The sequence below is a fragment of the Diplotaxodon limnothrissa genome, linkage group LG20 (genome assembly GCF_057381915.1).
Source record: "Diplotaxodon limnothrissa isolate DT_005_m linkage group LG20, D_limnothrissa_male_GT1.1, whole genome shotgun sequence".
Taxonomy (NCBI): Eukaryota; Metazoa; Chordata; class Actinopteri; order Cichliformes; family Cichlidae; genus Diplotaxodon; species Diplotaxodon limnothrissa.
The window spans coordinates 23,615,257-23,634,340 of record NC_140615.1 but is presented as its reverse complement, the minus strand read 5'-3'; the positions used below and the strand labels follow the sequence as shown (position 1 = coordinate 23,634,340).

Genomic DNA, 19,084 nt, shown 5'->3' with positions numbered 1-19,084 from the left:
ATGTATAGATAGAGGATATTTTGAGTTATACAGGTAATTGATCACCCCGTGAACTAAAGAACTCCACATCAAAAAAGTGTAGTGTTACGGTTCTTTGTCATGTTTGTGGATAAACTTGAGTGTCTATTGCTTTGACATCTAACATTCCTCTTTAATAACATAAAATGTCGGTCACAGGCTGTAAATTTGCTAAAGTGCAAATTGAAATTGTAAATTTGCACTTTCTAAAAAAATTAAAATGATAAATAACATTTTAAATGGAGTGTATGCTGGCAAGTCAACACCACCAGAGGTCTCAGAAGGACCGTTATGAGTTTAAGTGAGTGGAAGATTTCTGTGACAGCTGTGCAACCATTAAACCCCTGCCAAAAGGCAAAATAACAAAACACTAATTTAACATTAAGACACTTTTAGATAAAATATAACTGACAGCTTCATGAAAAGTTTACCCAACCAGTCTTGGATAAACAAGTCAATCGCTTCAAATCCATGTAACAGATTTGTGGATAATGGGAAGGGACAGAAATTTAAACTTGCAACTGGCCTGAAAAGATCATATCTGCAGATTAGGATTAAATACAGTTAAATATGAGTGTTGTAGTAAATCTGACAAATATACATTACATTATCAGTACCATAGTTCTTATAAATGTCACCTTCTTTGATTGATATGGCTTGAATACAATGTAATAAGTCAAAGCTTAAAAACAAAACACAGGCAGTAAAACAACACACAAAATGAAGTCAGGTCTATGATGTCAAATCACTACACACAATACAAGTGTACAGAAGTAATAACACTATCAGTCTGAGTTGTTTCCTGGTAAGCTACAAAACACAAAGAGCACAGGTATTATACCATTGCTAGCTGGTATATTCTCAGATGTCTTTATGCCAGAGAACTGGACTGACAAATCCAATCAGGTCAATAAATTGAACCTTGTGTGCAACCTCTCTACCGTCAAGGGAAAGGCACATTGCCTTCATTGGACATTCAGCCACAGAGCACATCGTTTCACAGTACCAAAGAAGCATAATCAACATTTTGCAACTAAAAAAAATATATATATACATATAACACTGGGGAATGATTCAGCCTCTATGCGTAACCATGCCCCCCTGTTGATCAAATAACCAGGTGGAATTTGAAATGAATCAGGCTCGCCATGAAAGCAGTGGAGGTATGCTTTTTTCCCCCCTGCTTTTAAAGTGCTTTTTTCCCTACTTGTCAAAACACATTTTCCACCAAGTGGGAAAAAAACCCCACAAGTTTACTTTACAATTAACAAAAGTAATCTTCGTTACTAAGTCTAGCTCTCTTACTGTCAGTATGTATATGAGCTACATGTAAATTAGCACTGTTCAGGCAGCATGCATTTGTGACGTATTGAGATGAACTAGCAGCTGTCTGGCAGTGTCAGTGCATGTGAAAAGAGGTTTTGGCATGTTTTATGTGTGTAATACTGTTGTAACGCAAACACTCACTATGTACCTTTGCATGCTGCATGACAAAACACTAAAACCACACAACAAGTTTACCGTCCACACTTATTTGGATGAGAAATAACCAGAAGAAGAAGATCTGTTTACAGCAGTGAGGATTATCTAGACCGTTAATGTACCTATGTTAGTTCACCAACTTCCCCATCCAGTAATTGTTATAAGTGGCTTTTTTTTTTTGTAATTTCATAAATAAAACAAAGGAAGTAATCCAAACACTCATCTTGGATTCCTCTTCTTTTGAGACATGTCTGATGTCCAGACATGAGTGAGTCATGCTGGTTCCCAACATTCAGCCTGACCAATCCCATCAGCATTCTTCAGCAGCGACAGATTCAGAAGTCAAGCACAATGAAGTTCAGAGGGTAAATTTGGGGTCATACTTCCTGACTTCCAGCAGGAGGCGCTCTTTCTCTCTGAGAGCCTGAGTAAGTGCAGCCTGTACCTCACAGAGCTGTGACTCCAGTGGTTGTATCTGCAACAACAGGATTAATGGATTAGTTAGCTACAGACCATGCGGGCTGATACGTGATTCTGAAAGCACTACCATTACATAACTCTGTGCATTTAAGACATCGCTGTAAGTAAGAGGGCACTAGTTTTACACCTGTATTTAAAAATTAATAGTTAATCTAACTGAGCTGAGTTTTAAATATCTTGACCCCACTAAAAATGAATAAAAGTCAAAGATACACACACACACACACACACAAATTTGAGCCCCAGAAAGCAGTACATTACAGAGCAACACATCATTATATACACATTACCTCACTCTGCTGTTGAACAGCGAAAGAGTTGTTAGGGTTATCCCCACCAGTTTCTGGAAAATCTCCTAATGCTTTAGAGCCTCCAGCTGCAGCCAGAAAGGAAAATAGTGATGATCAGTTTCTGTTCATCTTTCTTTCGAACTGTGACAGCTGATACTCTATAGCTGGGTCTTTGTGGTTTCAAGGTTCATGATCAAGAATCTAAAATTCATCATGGTGAACAAAATTCACGTTGAAAAGCGTGCTTTTCTTGCTCACCTCTGACTCTCATGATGCCATCATCACTACGCTCGAGAACCAGCTCATCTACAATGAATGTGGCTGGAACAGGTTGGGGGGCTGTGGGGTATATTCTGGGGCCATCATCCTTGAAACAAAAAATAATTAATGAATTAATTTTAAAAAAAAGTTCTTTTGAAAGGTTAACGTTGAAAATATTTTAGTGGAGTTTTTGTGACTCAACAGATACCGACATCCAAAGCAAACACTTCACATGCCACGAGGACAGAAAGACACTTACCTTCATCGTGATGGTGACGTTGCTCATGTGCAACTGCATTGGCTGACCGTCAACGCTGAATTCGTCTTCAAGGAAAGGACCAATGTTAGTAACTGTTGAGGCTAACAACTCAGCCTGACAGTCTTGCACTCTCACATCCAGAAAGCCCAGTGATTCAGCCAGAGCAGAGCGCCGAGCTGCAGCTGGACCCATTTCCGCCCGCATGCACAATGCTGGAGAGGCACTGCTACCCTCCCTACTCTGCTTCTGGACTGGCAAAACTGGTGCTGCATAACAAAAGAAAAAAAAAAAAAAAGGTACATTTGTAAACCATTCTGAGAACGCACACAGAACTCAGGTTCCAGCATGCTCTCCCAACATTAACTAATCTAGTTCAATATTTTAGGCTGAGCTAATATGTGCATACAGTGCTGTGAAACCCTCCTTACTAACTTCTAGGTTTCTGGATATTTGTCATACACGTTTCAGAATAAATAACCTTTAATGTTAGAGAAAACCTGAGAAACTACAAAATGCAGTTTTTAAAAGAGGATTTCCTGTATTAAGTGAAAAAGTATCTAAATCCACCTGGCCCTATGAGAAAAATTTACTGTCTCCTTGTGCCACAAAACTGGTTGTGCCACCCTTGACAATGGGAAATGTAATCAAACATTTGCAATAACTCACAATGAGTCTTTCACAGCCACAGTGGAATATTTATGAGCATGAATGGAGATTTAAGGTCATATCAAAGCACTAGGCCACTCCAAAACCTTTTTTTTTAAAATTCATGTTTCCATCAATTATGGCAAGTCATCCAGATCCAGTCTGTAACATCAATGCACAGAGTATTTGGTTTTGGGCATCATCAAGATGTTTTTTGCTAAAGGTGAGACAAGCCATTGTGTTTTTTTGTTGTTGTTGTTGTTCAGTAGTGACTTTGACCTTGGAAATCTTCCACAGATCCCATTTTGGGCCAGTTTTTTTCTTATTGATCTTAAGCTGTTCTGGGTTCTTTTGTGACTTCCTGGATGAAAATTGAGTATTCTTGGAGTAATTAATAAATTTAAATTAAAAATGTAATTTTACTTTTTAAAAAATCAAATACAAAACAACATTTTGTATTTACTTGGATTATCTTTGTTTAATATATTGTTTGATGTGGTTAATATTAAAAAAAAAATCCGGAAGGGGACAAACACTTTTTCACAGCACTGTATACAGTCCCTGTATAAAGTATGTTTTTATGAGTTCATTATGAAGGATTGTTTATGAGCCAAAAAGCTATTAAAGAAACAGAACCTATTCATTTTTGATTTTTCTTAAGCCCAATCACACTAAGAATCAAACATAATTTTGTTTTTTTTTCTGAATATAATTATCAACCCACAAACAAGTAAACAGGAAAAGAAGCATGTCATGAGTAAACATTAAATGAGGCCATGGCATAGATGAACAGGGGACTAAAATTATTTTTCAGCATGACAGATAATCGCTTACTTTGAATGACACCAGCAAGCACGTCTGACTGTCTGACATTACCCATGTGTACAGGGGTAAGAGTTTGTGCTTCAACAGCCACAACTTGGTCTTCTCCCTTTACCTCAATGGTACAAGATGTTCCACTCAGGATCAGCAACAACACTGAGGACTGTACAACAGCACATCACAAGTTAAATTTGAACTAAATTAAATTCAAATTTAATCTACTTCTGAAATTTGTTATATGATCGCAATAACCCACCGTGTCCTGAGAGACATCCTCTGTACTTTGGGACAGGGAACTGCTAAGATCAGCTGATGAGCCTCCCTCTGTCCCTGGGGCTGGGCTGCCTCGACTGCCAACAGGTGTGCTGTTAGGGCGCATGGACTCCATTCCTGATTCTGGAACAAGAAACAAAGTAATGGTAGATGCCACTTGTGCATGTCAGAGAAATGTATGTAGAATCTTGGTAATATTTAAACACCTGAGTCCAAGAGGACAACAAAAGTGTCACTGATATCGCTATCCACAGAAAGATTTTCATCAGGCAGGCTGCCATCCAAGATAGCACTGTCAAAGGAATGCTGGGAAGGAGACGGCTTCATGGATTGTTGACGAGACTCTTCTGAACGTTGAACCTGTTCCCTATGAACATACAGACACAATCTGTGATTAAGGGAAATCCAATGAAAAACATGAGGTGCACAGACATAAAAAACAGCATTAAGCAGGAGAGTACTAGCGCTTACTTTGCCTGTGGACTGAACAATTTGCTCATCCCCGAGCCACGACTCAACATGCTAAAGGCATCTTTTGTTATTGAAAATGCCCCTTTAGTCAGGTCCAGCGAGGCACTAATGGCATCTTTGGTCACATCCTTGGTGACATTAATGGCGCTTGACAGCTCTCCCTCAAGGCTGAAGGTAGACGGTTCTCTGGAGAGTACTACAGACTGTCCGGGTGAGAGGGGAGGAGAGGGAACAGGAGCCTCCGGACCCTCCTCCACAGCCTCACAAGCCTCCTCCACCCCTCCATCTTGTTCATCCTGGTCAAATCCAACTGTATTGATGGAGGAGATACCATTTTCTAATCCACTGTCCTCAAGAACAACATCAGAGTGATGAGATGGGGAGATGTCAGAGTCACTTATGGGGCTGTCTGTTTCAGGAGTGTGGGGGACGACTTCTTCAGGCTCTGTGCAGGCTGGTGGTAAAAGCAGACCCAATTCCACTGAGTCCACCACAAGGGCAAGGCAAACTGTAGCCATTTTTGTCTTCTGGTCATGAGCCTGCTTAACATCTCGTATATCCCGGCCCAACTCTGCTCCCAAGCGAGCCATTGCATCTTTCATCCTGAGCAGTGCAACGTACTGATAGTGGTTGAGCCACATCTTCACTGGAGTGATTGTGTGGGCCAGGAAATGGACCGAAGCAAGCGTAGCCTCTTGCTGATGAGGCTCCTGCTCTGAAGAAAGCTGATGGGTTTTGCTGGGACTGGAGGAGGAAGACAATGAACTGCTTTTAAAGGCACATGGCTGACACATCCACACAGACATGGCAAAGGGCTCAACAAAAGGCTGAGTTTTGCCTTTGGGGAATCGCCGTGCTCCATCAAAGCCTAATGTAACATGGGACAGACTGAGAGACCACATGTCCTGGGATCGCAGCTGCTTTCTGTCCAGAGGCTGGGGCTCCATCTCTTGAGCATGCTGAAGGAAGATGGAAGGAATGGGGTGGAAGGCACTCAGGTCTCTGGGGTAAGGGCAAGGTGGTGTGGACTGGAAGAAGGTGCAGCTGGCAAACTTTTCACATGTAGTATCGAGGTCCACATTAGACCCATGAGGGCAGTGGCGGGTGTTGCTGAGAATGATCTGGGGTATAGTGACAGAAAGAGACTGAGGACGTTCTGGATGGTCCAGTATGGATGAATCCAAGGGTATTATCAGCTATAAAAATATAAATAAACAGAAAATTACTGGCTCAAAATTCTATACAAAATACAACGAAGATTGGTAACAAAAAAGACCAAAACCAGAAAATATTAGTACACTATAATCAGTTGAGTATTCACCTTAAGTTGAGCTGCATCCATGCGGATGTCTACGTGTTCATCAGACTTGTTACTGTCTTGTAAATGGTAGAAGGCTTTGACCTGGTCCAGGGTGTGTAGGAGACCCCTGGTGAACAAATTAATCCATAACACACTAGCTGGGTCAACACAAAGCTGGAGGCTGTTTAACTGGGCATACAGGTTTGAGGTGGGCACTGCAAGAAGGAAAATATGGGAAGTCCAGACACATCCAGAATTAGACAGAAATTAAACCAGCATTATTGAATACAATACACATAAAATGAAGTAATCCTTCTGTGATATTAATGAAAAAAAAAAAAATAAATACCTGGTAGATTGGGATTGTCAGGAAAGTAGTATTCAGTAAACTGCAGATGAACTGCTGGTATGTTGTCTGGTAAATGCAGCGCTTTACGGTTACAGGATAACAAAGACTGGGTCTTTTTGTTTTGTCGGCCTCTTGTAGACACCTAAATGTTAAGAAAAAAAAGTATTATTGGAAGTATTGATGGATTTATATTTTGACTAAATTGCCTTATTTGAAATATATTAAGAAGCAAAAGATTCTGAATTACTAGCCAGATGTAGAGGGAGGTTTAAGAAAACAGAACTAAACCACCTGAGTCTGAACATCAAATGATTTCCTGTCCCAAATTTAAACTAAACACCAAACATTTACACAGTTTCCCCTGGGTGTCTCTTGCTCTAAAAATGAGGAACTACAAGTGCCTTGAACTAAAATAACCCTGGATATTTTCTTTCACGATGAAAAGTGTAGAATATCTGAAGTGAAAATGCAGAACAAGCATGACTGAGTATTTCAAAGTGGCAAGGGGTTTTCTCTGTTCCAAATGAGTGGCATTACAGCTGACAAAAGAAGTCACATGTATGTGATGGGATTTTTGTGTTGGTGCTGAGGTATTCTACCCACATTTCATTAATCGTTTTGCCTATCACACTAACGATCATATTGATGCAGTAATAGTCATCATTGCAATTATATCACTATCTTATCTATTACCAAAGTTCAAGAAAGCAACCTGACGCCCTGAGCTGACGTACCAATATTTTAGATTGACCATGTCATGTGGCTGGTGTGAAAGAGACATTTGGTTCCTCTATAAGCCCTGCCAAGCACGTGACTCCAAGACTACAAACTGGCCAGAACCTTTTGCGGTTTGAACCAACTGCAAGGCCCGACTGCTTCTACTTAGGATTAGGGAATTAGTAAGAAGAGTAAGGCTTCTGTTAGAGCAAGTAAATCAAATGAGACAATGATAAAAACTTGCCTGGTGAATGTCAACATCATCCATCCTGATCACCACGCAGCTAGATCGCAGCCTCTTCAGTGATGATCCCGAAGCAGCTGAAGTCTTGCTGGCTGCCTGCTCTTTTTCAGACAAGTTTAACTTGGGACTTGGCTGTCCATCTGAAATATATGACTAAATGCTCAGTTGCAAGCTAAAATAGAGTTCTCCATAAGAATTTGTGACCTAAAATGTGTTATTTTTTTGGTGAATGGTCACCATAATATCTTTTAATAATAATTTATAGTAGGCCGTTGTGATGAAGGAGGTAAACAAGTAATTAATCTACCAGTGTGCATGAATAATGTTACGCAGTCATATATATATCTATTAAAAGCTATTAAGTGAACCTTGACATGAAGTTGTTTTATAAGATGACTGTTGCTAATATCATCAGCACTGACTTTTCACTCCATCTATAAAGTTTTTATCTTTATTTAGAGCTCAATCTAAACTAAAGTTAAAGAACTTTACCAAGATAAGCAGTACCTCAAGTATAACTCATACCTTGTGCTGTTTTTGCAGGGGAATCCTTGGCTGACTGGGGAATTTCAGTATGTGGTCCAGGGATCCCTGAAGCTTCAACTCTTCTCTGATACTCTTGCAGTAGTTTCCCGGCCCACTGTGCGTGGGCCTCCATGGCTCCACTGTGACGTTCCCAGTGTCGACACCCATCAGCTGTGCAAGAATAGCAACAAGAGGCAGTTGTGATTCAGCAGTCATGCTACAGTTAAACTAGTTTTAGAGATTAAAATTTGTTTTACTATGTAAATAGCTACACAAAACAATGATGCATATCAGAAAAAATATAGATCAACAACAACAAAAAAGACAAGGTCATTATTTTCAATAGTAGAGTGTAGAAAACAATACAGCATGCCATAAAGGTCTTTTTTTTTTAAACAAACAAACAAACAAACAAACAAACAAGCAAAGAAAATCCAGAGAAACCATTAAAGCTGAAATCTAAGAATCTAAAATAAGTAACGTATTTATATACATTTTAACCTTTAATGTACGTTTTCATGATATTATTTATACTACATAAAGATTTCAATGATATATTTTGCATGTAAACTGTTCCTGCTCTGTGAGGCTGTAAAGTGATGAAATGGTAACGTCAGAAATGACACAACGTGAATACAAACATCATGATGTTAAACAGGTATAATGGCCATCACCCTGGCGTATCAGCATTCCAACAGTGATAAAAAACCCTAGACATATGATACGTTCAGCAGTAGCTGGTGGGAATGTCACATGTTTTATACTGTAAGTACATAATGACAAAAGAATGTATTAGACAAATAAGATACAATCAATGTATTTTATTTATTTATTTTTAGTTTGATCTTCTGGTTGCATTACATGGAAAGTCAGAAGACTCTCAATCGAAATCAAAGAGGTCCAAGGCTCTTATTTTTTATATAAAATTTAAAATGCCTTTATTTTCATGGCATGGCCATGTTTAACCTATAAAAACTCTGCTGTGTTTCTGCATACAAGCCTTCATCGAGGCGTTAAACATTCAAGAACACACTGGATCTTTTCTAGAAGTCAAGTACTAAATGACTTGACTTCAATAACAGTAGTCCAGCTACATTACAAACCTTTGGGATTGACCACATGACAGATAAAAGACTTCTAAACAAAGGGAAGGTTTTTGGATTTTTTGATTATAGGCCACCAAATACCCCAACTTAAACGAGGATTTAATTTTACTGCTTTTTAATAAACTTTGTTTGTCTTCATCATCATCATCATCATCGTTTATTTGTATAGCACTTTAAGAACACACCAGGCAGACCAAAGTGCTGAACAACACAGATCAAAACAACTACCAAATTAAAAATACCATAAAATCATTACATACAATAAAATAAATAAGAAGGAGTCAGTTTCCTACAGAGTTAAAAGCCAGGGAATAAAAATAGGTTTTCAATCTGGACTTAAAGACCTGCACTGATGACGCTTGTCTAATTTGGAGGGGAAGGTTATTCCAGAGTAGGGATGGGTACCGGTGTCCGGTGCCATGATGGCACCGGTTCTGACATAAACGGTAGTAACCAGACCGAAAAGCAGCGCACATTTCGGTGCTTTATTTCGGTGCTTTTTTTTTCCTGAGCTGTGATACACTTTAGATTCTAGCCAATCATTTTACGTTTCCGAGGATAGTAGGCGGGCCCAGGTACGTACGTTCTTTTAGAGCAGAGCTACAGATTAAAAATGTCCAAGGCGAAGCGGTCAAAGTCTGGCTGTACTTCACAGCAAAATATGCAAACTCAGCAGCCTGCAACAAGTGCTTTAAGCTGATACTGTGATACTGTCAAAGGAGGTAACACCTCAAATCCGATGAAACACCTGGCGACGCATAGCGTTTTTTTTAAAAGCCCAGAAATGCGCCGTATTTGATAGCTTGCTGCGAGACCTCACACCGAGCACATCTACTGCGGGTGGGTTGCCTGTTATGCAACATCCCCCAAAAACACGAAGAGGAGAGTCCTGGCCCCTAGCCCTGCCAGTGTAGCAGAAATGATGACGGATGATGGTGGCAGCAGCCGTTCTTCTCTGCGTGAGTAGGTAATTTACGTTGAGTAGGCTAACCACGTTATTACATTAATGCATGTAAGGTGAACTAGCAAACATCATCATAGCTACATGCGGCTGTCCTCTTGTTTGATGGCAGATGCTCCCTTCACCCTGGCTAAAAAGGCTAAAATGACCAAAGAAAAAGTGGAAAACAGTTAAACATGAGAGGTTTAGGACAAAGTTTGTGTTTTTTCCATTGTTTAAGCACTGCTTCCAGCCAAGAGTGATACCATATATGCCCCATAGCTGCAGAAAAGGCTAACATTGTTATATTTTTACAAAAAACAGCTGAACATGAGAGGTTTTTGGACCAATTTTGTGTTCTCCATTCTTTAAGCACCGGTTTGAGCACCGTTTGAGCACCGGCACCGTTTCAAAAGTACCAATTTGGCACCGGTATCGGATAAAACCTAAACGATACCCATCCCTATTCCAGAGCATCGGAGCCGCAATTGAAAAGGCACGGTCTCCTCTGCATTTCAGCCGCGACTTAGGGACCGACAGCAGCAGCTGCTCAGCTGAACGGAGCGAGCGAGGAGGAACATGTGGCTTCAGCAAATCAGATAAAATGATGTCTTATAAGATGCATTCATTTTGGCTGTGGTTGGTGCTGCTGTGCCAGTGTTTCTTTGTGACAGCTGGAGTGACACAACATAAAACTCCAGTCAAAGATATTTGTTATCACGGCAGTGGTTACAACACCGAGCTGTGAAACCCAGTTTTGAGTGCTGCCTTCTTTAGTAAGAGATGCTATCAAGTGATGATGATGATAAAAACTTAGCAGCAGACTAGAACCAAGGACATAAACATTTATATATTTTCTGCATCACCAAGCTTGTAAGTGCCAAGCTAACACTGGTGTAATTTTACAGCTGGGCTTCATTCTATGTTTTTTGTAGCCCAAAACTCATTATGGTTCATTCGGTCACTGCACTTTCTTGCAGTGATAATCAAACAGCTTTGGAGAGTACACACAACCAAAGCCACAAATGTAAAACTAATTGTGGTTCCAGTGGAAAAGTCATTATAAGACCTTCTAACCTATGCTAAAATAAATGGCCTGCATTTGTATAGTGCTTTTCTAGTCCCTAAGGACCCCAAAGCGCTTCACACTACATTCAGTCATTCACCCATTCACACACACATTCACACACTGGCGATGGTAAGCTACATTGTAGCCACAGCTGCCCTGGGGCGCACTGACAGAGGCGAGGCTGCCGGACACTGGTGCCACCGGGCCCTCTGACCACCACCAGTAGGCAAACAATAACACTGCTCAGTGTACTTTCAGTATATATTAAACTGGTGGGCTGAATTATCGTCAGCCAGAGCTACACAGTTAGTGGGGCTAAAAAGTGTGAAGGAAATTTGAAATTTATGCATTTATGACTTAAACACAACTTTTTAAGAGACTGCAATTTTTCCATAATGTATCAGTTTAAATGAATCCTAACACAACAGAGATGTTTACTTGGTTTAAATCTACAATTCAAAAAGTAAAGGAGTCAATACTTTTCAAAGTCAGTGTTCACACGCTGTACAGTATAAATACACACTATGTGCACACATCTGCTCATCTTTCATAATCATGCACTGTGTTAATGTTGATATCTTCTTATATTTACTTCAAACAGGTATAATTCTTAATGACACAGATTTTCTTTTTTAAGATCCTTTTTAAGAGGTTTATTTACTATAATGAGCTCCAAGGGTGACTGCTGTTCTACATTCAACATTTCAGTAATTCCACAGAGGAACAGCACTGAGAACAGTCTCCCATGCCATTAGTCTGCTTGAACAGTAATCCTCCTAAGAGCTAGTCCCAAATGAATGCTGTGGCTTTAGTGGGAGGAGCACAGAGCCTCAGGGTAAACTGCAGCTAAATGAGTCAAAGAATCAGTCACACTCACCAGGTCTGTGGACGGGATAGTAGTCAAAACCTAGCTTCCTGAAGGTCAGCTGCATGGCACCCTGCAAGCCTGGTGGGGGAGGCTCATCTATGTAATATCACATGACAAGAGTTTTAAAACCAGCCTGACAGCAATTACTCTTCAAATGCTGAACAATTTCATATATTTAAGTGATTACCATGTGCAGACAACACAGAAAAACTTAGTTACAAGACAGCAGCACATGGTAAGACACTTCCTTCTAACCTTCATCCATTGAAGAACTGTCATTGCATATGTGTAAGTCCAAGCGTGAGATGAAGGTGTGGTAAGAAGACTCTTTGACATCAAAGAGATCAAAGTATTGGCTGATGTTGCTGGGGGTGCCTGTGGGAGCCGGTTGGGGTTCTGTCCACAGACTCTGGAGGCTGGGAGATGGTGGGGCAGTCTAAACCACAGAAGAGGCAACACATTTAAAATGACCAACATGATGATTTAACAAAACTGGGAAAAAATGTCTTACAAAAGTAAGTTTTATCAAATATCAGTGAATGTTTCTTTTCTGTTGTTGTTGTAACATAACTTGCTGAATTACTATATCCACAGATTTAAAAATTGGAATTATTTTTTAATGATTTACACTATACGCAGAAAAAAAGTAAGGAAAGACCTGCAAGGATTCGGCAGCCATGCTTTTCCTCTGCTGTGTAGATTTCTCCATTGCTTCACTGAGAGATTTGGCATAATGGATGATGGCTTTGAGCTGAGTGTCTGTCAGCACCCACAACAGGTCGTCCAGAATGAAAAGCAGCTTTGACGCCAGCACATTACAGTCCTTTATCTGGGCAGAACAATGACGACATAAGGACATTTTATTTTTTTATTATTTTTTTTAATTGATGGTTTAATGTTTCTGATCTGAAACCAGTTCTCTGTGAGAAAAGCAGATGAAGGCTCAACTACAATCTTACCCTGCGTTTAAGAGCAATGCGAATGCGCCCCTGGTTGGTGATGAGCCTTAATGGGGTGCTACTTAGGTCTTGGTCATCGCTCTCAATGGCATCTGCCTCAATACGTAGAGTTTGCCAGTTAATTTCTTTGAATGTCAGCACCTGAATGGGAAAATATACATATAAACCCATCAAACTATAACCAAATAAAATAAACAATGCGAGACTTGTTGTGATGGTTATTTTGAATGATTGTTACCAAAGAGAAAAGGGAACAGACATTTGCTTTTAACTGGATTACAAACTCTCATTCTAAAAGGCTGTTTATCCCAAAATAGTCTGCAGCTACCAAAGACCAGACCATGTGACTTGATTACACACCACAGAAGTCATTTACAGCAGGCTTAATGAGCAAACACGATTTCTGTGGTGGATCATTATTTTCAGTAATACATTACACGACTAAAATGGATCGTGCTGAAGCTGTGTCGGGAGGAAAATGAAAGCGTTTGTGTGTATAAAGTACCTCTCCTCTCTTTGGATCAGTGATCCGGGTGTAGCGAAGATCACTACGTTGCCATTTGGGGTTCAGGCTGTTGCCTTGTAGCTGCCAGAGCTCAAAGGACGCGTGGAAGGCCTTAGCCTGGACCTTGATGGTAATTGAGTTGATCCTAACAGACATGCCCTCTACTACTTTTTCAGCAAAGCCATACTCGCTGTAAATACACACGACATGGGATGCAGTACAGTATTACAAAACAAAAATGTTTCTTTAGCACAGAATTTGTGAAAGCTTACCTCTGGCCTGCTGTTATAGCTATGGGAGAAGGGCCATTGGGTGGTCGAGGTTCTTCACATGTCCTCATCTCTACCTCGACCTTGTCTAAGAACTAAACATAAGAGGAGACACAAACAGTCAGAATACAATTCAGCAAGCAAATTAGAGATGCAGCCAAAATTGAGCATATAAATATAATAATCTTTATATGCTTATCAGTCAAATAAACAGTACAATAGCAAAACAGGATATTGCTAGTGTCTTCCTAGAGTAAGGTTATTTTGGATTAAAGATGAGAAGGAAGCTAAATGTTGCAGAAATGTGCATGAGCTCTGAATAAGGACCAAAATAACACAATTCTTACCAGGCAGATGGGGCTTGTTTTCAACTTTGTCCATTGTATCTGAAAAGACAGGACAGCAGGGTCAACAGTGTCAGTCACAAGCACTTGCCGCAGCATTCTGTGTTTTTGTCATTCGCAAGCACATAGTGAGAAGCAAACTCACACATTATGACACAGCAGCTGTGACCAAAACTGACACGCTGTAATATTTCTGCACAACAAATTAACTGGGAAACAGTAGTACTAGAAATAGTTCTAAGCATCATCTCTGTCTAGCATGGTAACTGAAGTGCTACATGTCACAGGCAACAGATAGCAGACAAGCATATGGTGTGTTAGGCTGCTGCTGACATTTGGTAAGTAGCACTCAAAATAAAGAAGGCCAATATTTATAGGAATGTCAATAGATGTGGTCATATACTGACATACTGAACAAAGCAACATGCTGACCTGTTAGTGATCCTAACAGTGACCCTACAGAAGAACTGAGGAAATCACCACACGCAACAAGGTCCATCCTTTGGGGACCATGAATGTCTGTACAACAATTTATGGCATCTAACAAATGCAGTTAGTAACTAACAGAGGTGACTAACAGATCAATCATCCGTTATTCCAGAGAGTCATACCAAAAGCAAAGCTGATTAAAAACAGTAACCTGATAATAATTCTTTGCTCAATGGTGCAGACATTCTTCATATTTGTGTGGGCTGCAAGGTTGGGTCTGGTGCATTTTTGAAAACAGTAAGACAATTTGATAAAACTAAATAAGTAAATGTCAGCAAATAGCTGAGGAAAAGAGATGTTATCACCCAGAGTCAGCTGGGTGAGCTCATTGTAAATATTTATTTGCAAAGGCATTCAATAAGTAATTTTTTAAAATATGTGTTAAGATATTTCAGATAAGATAAGATTTTTCAAGAGAAACTGCCATTCCACTTGAAGGTTGTTTGGATTTTTTGGAAATACAAATCCGACATCCTGAGAGCTAAATATACACTAGCTACTGTATCTCAGGATCACTCTAGCCTGCAGGCTTTGGTGTCCCTGTGAATCATGGCTTGCCTGTCTATTATCAACAAACAGTAATGGTTTGAAGGGTCACAACATTCACAGCAGTGCCTCTAGTAGTGCTCATCTTTGTGGTTCTGCCACTGCTCATTTCCTCTAAGATTCAGTGGACTATGAATGGTAAAATCTATTTCTGAGACACTAATAAACACCATATACTTTTGTTGAATTTAAAAAAAAAAAGAACTATGAGACAAACACATGATGTACGTATCCGATGTGTGACAGGTTTGTTCTTCTATAGTCTTCTTTGAAAAGCACATCAACTGTTAGACCATTTACAGGGATCAATATTAACATACCCTGATGGCAGCCTTGTTGCAGTAGACCCGGGTTACAGCCAGCCATGTAGGCAGGTCAAGCATGTTCTGCAGAACCTCTTCATCAAGCTCGAGGTTGGACAACTGCCCCTCCCCCTTTAGAGTACTCAGATTGATTTTGTCCGGGGACAGATTCTTCGTAAACCTAAACAAACCAGTTCAAATATAATGTTTCAGAGTGAATACATACAGAATAAAACTGGAAAAGGTTTAAATACGATACATCTAGGAAACACCAGCATATGCCACTGATGATCTGTGAGACAGAAATACCTCAAATTGAATAATGCAAATATGGAGGCAAGATGCTTTTGAAGTAGTGCAACTGGATGACTCATCCTGAGAGGCACCAGCATTCTTAATAAAGTCCTCCAGCTGCACTCCCATCTAGAGCACCCTCTTCAAAGGGTCTAAGGTAGCAAGCTCCAAAAGCCAGGAATAAAAATTCAACCAACTCAGGGTAAATGTAGCAGAAATAGCAGAAAACTGGAATATTGATTTGTTTTTGGGTTTTTTCCACCTACATTACATGGCTGAAACACCACTCTGAAAAATGTGTGTGACGTTTCAATTATCAGCTGTGAGACATTGCTTAAAATGAGGATTAAGTGTCATTTGATTAGAGCTACAGATTGTAGCTCACAGTTCAGGATGTTCTTTAAACTATAAAACTTAGCATCATCTGATAACATGCTTTTCCTGATAAACGTGAGAAGCCAGTGAGCTCCAGCTTCTTTTTTATATGAAGCAACAAAATAATGGCTCATTATCTATTGCAGAAAAAACCCGCTCTGCTGCTTTTCACATTAACCCCAACAGACATCAGTGAGTCAAGCCTGGGGCGTACACCTACTTCATATGGCTGAAAATACAATACAACTTTGAAATGACAGTCCAAAGTTCTTCAGGGTTGTTCATACTTATCCAAAAGCCCAACTGCTTAGCTGTACAGTTACAGAATACTAAATTGGTTAAACAATAAACAATGTAGTTCACAGTTAACTAAATGGTTAACTTCAATCTGGCTGAGGAAGTCAAGTTTAATCAATTATATGCTTGTTATGCATGTTTAACTTCTTGTCATTACCTTGAATGCAAAGTAAGCAGAATATGATTTGACCATTTATGAAATGACCACGATGTTACAGGATAAGTGCTTTACTGAGTCAGATACTCACAAGGAAAAATTAAAAATCTTAGTGAACTACAGAAAAAAACATTGAAAATGCTTTACAACATGGGTTTTCAAAGTGTTGACAACTGTTAGTTAAGAGATGCACAAAGCAAACACATTTAGCAAATAGTGGTTTGTGTTAGTAATTGCCTTTTCCCATTTATGGCTTTTTAATTATTAGTTAAGTGGCTTTTACACTTCTTGACACCAGCTGTATTTGTTAATATTCAGATGGTTTAGTCTGCTTTCATGGCTACAACAAAATAGTCTGAAACTGATGACTATGGATGAAATGTACAGAAGTGCCTTATTTTCGTGATTGCAGGGAGCATATAACGTTCCCATGGGCCACCACTGTCCAGCAGACTGTACTTTGAGGTTTTAAGTGATTTATATCAACAGCAGGATGAAAAGATGAAATTGAAGAGATGATTGGATCATTTGCTATCATAGAACAAGCTATGGCAAGCTGAGAATGTGCTTGCATGTCAACCTTTGATGTCCACTCTTCTTTCTTCTGCAAATTTTGCTTTAATTGTTTAGTGACAGAGACAACAACAAGGAGAATAGCTGTTAGTCAAATGCAAAGCCTCTAACTGAGCAGACATCCACTGTCCAGGCTCATCAACTTTACTCTTTATCCCATTTAGCTTTTGAGACCTTTTATACACATTTCTTCATTGCTCTCCCACCCAAATTCATTTCTTAACAACTGTAAGCAGTTGTTAAGCAATAGCTGAGAACACATTCTCCAACACCACCACCTAAAAAAAGTTGACTGTGCATCACAAAATCGGAGGCTGTCTCCTGAGGAAGTATAATCAGGTCAGATGTAAAGAATACATTGTTATTAAGTCTGAAAATAAGGTGACGTCTGAGACAGGGATATTCCTGACAACTCTAATAGCAAACATGGACTGATAACAACAATTCATTCATTTATTACGGCTTAGGACAGACATGCTTTTTATCATCCTGATAAATATGTCTGCAGGACAAAGATAGATAAAATGACGTGTACTTCCACCATAACATTGCCGATTTAGAGCTTTGCTTTCCCTTTCCCATGCTTTTTATGCCGTGAAGATGAGATTTATTCATGCACTGACAATAAACCCATTCAATATGAATTTTTTTCTTTTAAATAACTGTCAAAACCTCATTCCTGACCCCTGTATGAATAAAATACAGACATTCATTAACTGTAGATCGAGTGAATTTTGTCAAATCTGTGTTACCATTATATTTTCACCCCAGTGAACGCTATAGCATGGACATAACCGTTTAAAAAGCAAGGCAGTATGTAGTCTATAACCCTGTAAATAACATACACATGATTGGGAAAGTAGATTGGCATCCTGTGTCGTTCACTGCCTCTTTACACTTTCTAACCGTTATTTGCAAGTCGCTGCTTCAATGTGGAGCACTAAACCAACGTGGACATCAAATTACTCTGACTACATGCAGATGATAAATCGCAGCCAACTAACCTTTGCTGTGGTTGTGAGCAGTAACGTTGCAACAATACAGCTGGGCTAACTGGCTAACACTAACCCGAACCTGACACTTACCTTGACAAATGTTTCAGGATTTGCTTTTTAATAATCCCAGCCATTTCTGCGAGCGTTAGTGTCGAAAGGTGTCGGCAGTTTTCCTACATATTTAAACATATGTTAGCTCGCAGGCACCTCTATATTGTACACAGCACTAGCTGTGTGCATCTTCTTAGCCGCTGCTGGCACAGCACGACACAGCACAGGCTAGCCGCTAAACACCGCACAGAAGCTAACCTCCTTTTCTCTCACACGCACGCGCACTAAAAACAACTTTAACGAGAAATCGCAACCTGCGCCAAAGACACAATGCTGCCCTCTGCTGGATATTCAAGGGAAGTGGGAAGACAAGTGGCTTTGAACTGAGGCTGAACGATCCCACAAAATATTGAATTAAACTAGAAATAAATATCACAGTGAGCGACTGGTATTGCTTTGACGTTATGTGTTACTTGTTAACACATAAGCTTACATTTTATATGTATTCATATATATTTAAAACCTTTAAACACAGATTTTGAAGTTTAAAAAAATCATTTAAAAATATGGCATTATAGTAACTGCATATATATTTTAAAACAAAACTTCAACTAGGCAGAATGTTAATACTGAAGGATATGACCTCGTACAACTATTACAGTGGATATTTGTAAAAGACTATTTACATGGAAATTGGAGCTGGGTTATATTTCAATATTGACATTGTTCCTTTGTACAAAATACGATCTACAGTGTGCTGTTTGCTTGCGGGGCGGGGGGGTGTTTTGGTTTTTTTGTTTTTGTTTACA

At 39.5% G+C, this 19,084-nt stretch overlaps 1 protein-coding gene across 1 annotated transcript; it reads right to left on the bottom strand.

Annotated features, from left to right (window-relative positions):
- Positions 1-678: 678 nt before the first annotated feature.
- On the bottom strand, positions 679-18,485 carry bltp3a (bridge-like lipid transfer protein family member 3A). The gene is made up of 21 exons (XM_085344003.1): positions 18,315-18,485; positions 15,552-15,714; positions 14,200-14,238; positions 13,856-13,947; positions 13,584-13,773; positions 13,079-13,219; positions 12,778-12,948; positions 12,375-12,555; positions 12,129-12,215; positions 8,137-8,307; positions 7,612-7,751; positions 6,651-6,792; positions 6,323-6,516; positions 5,002-6,197; positions 4,737-4,897; positions 4,514-4,653; positions 4,270-4,420; positions 2,791-3,056; positions 2,529-2,637; positions 2,271-2,356; positions 679-1,975 (listed from the first exon to the last, which is right to left on the bottom strand). The coding sequence occupies exons 1-21, from the start codon at positions 18,356-18,358 to the stop codon at positions 1,859-1,861; spliced, it is 3,981 nt and encodes a 1,326-aa protein (XP_085200129.1). The 5' UTR covers positions 18,359-18,485; the 3' UTR covers positions 679-1,858.
- Positions 18,486-19,084: the final 599 nt, after the last annotated feature.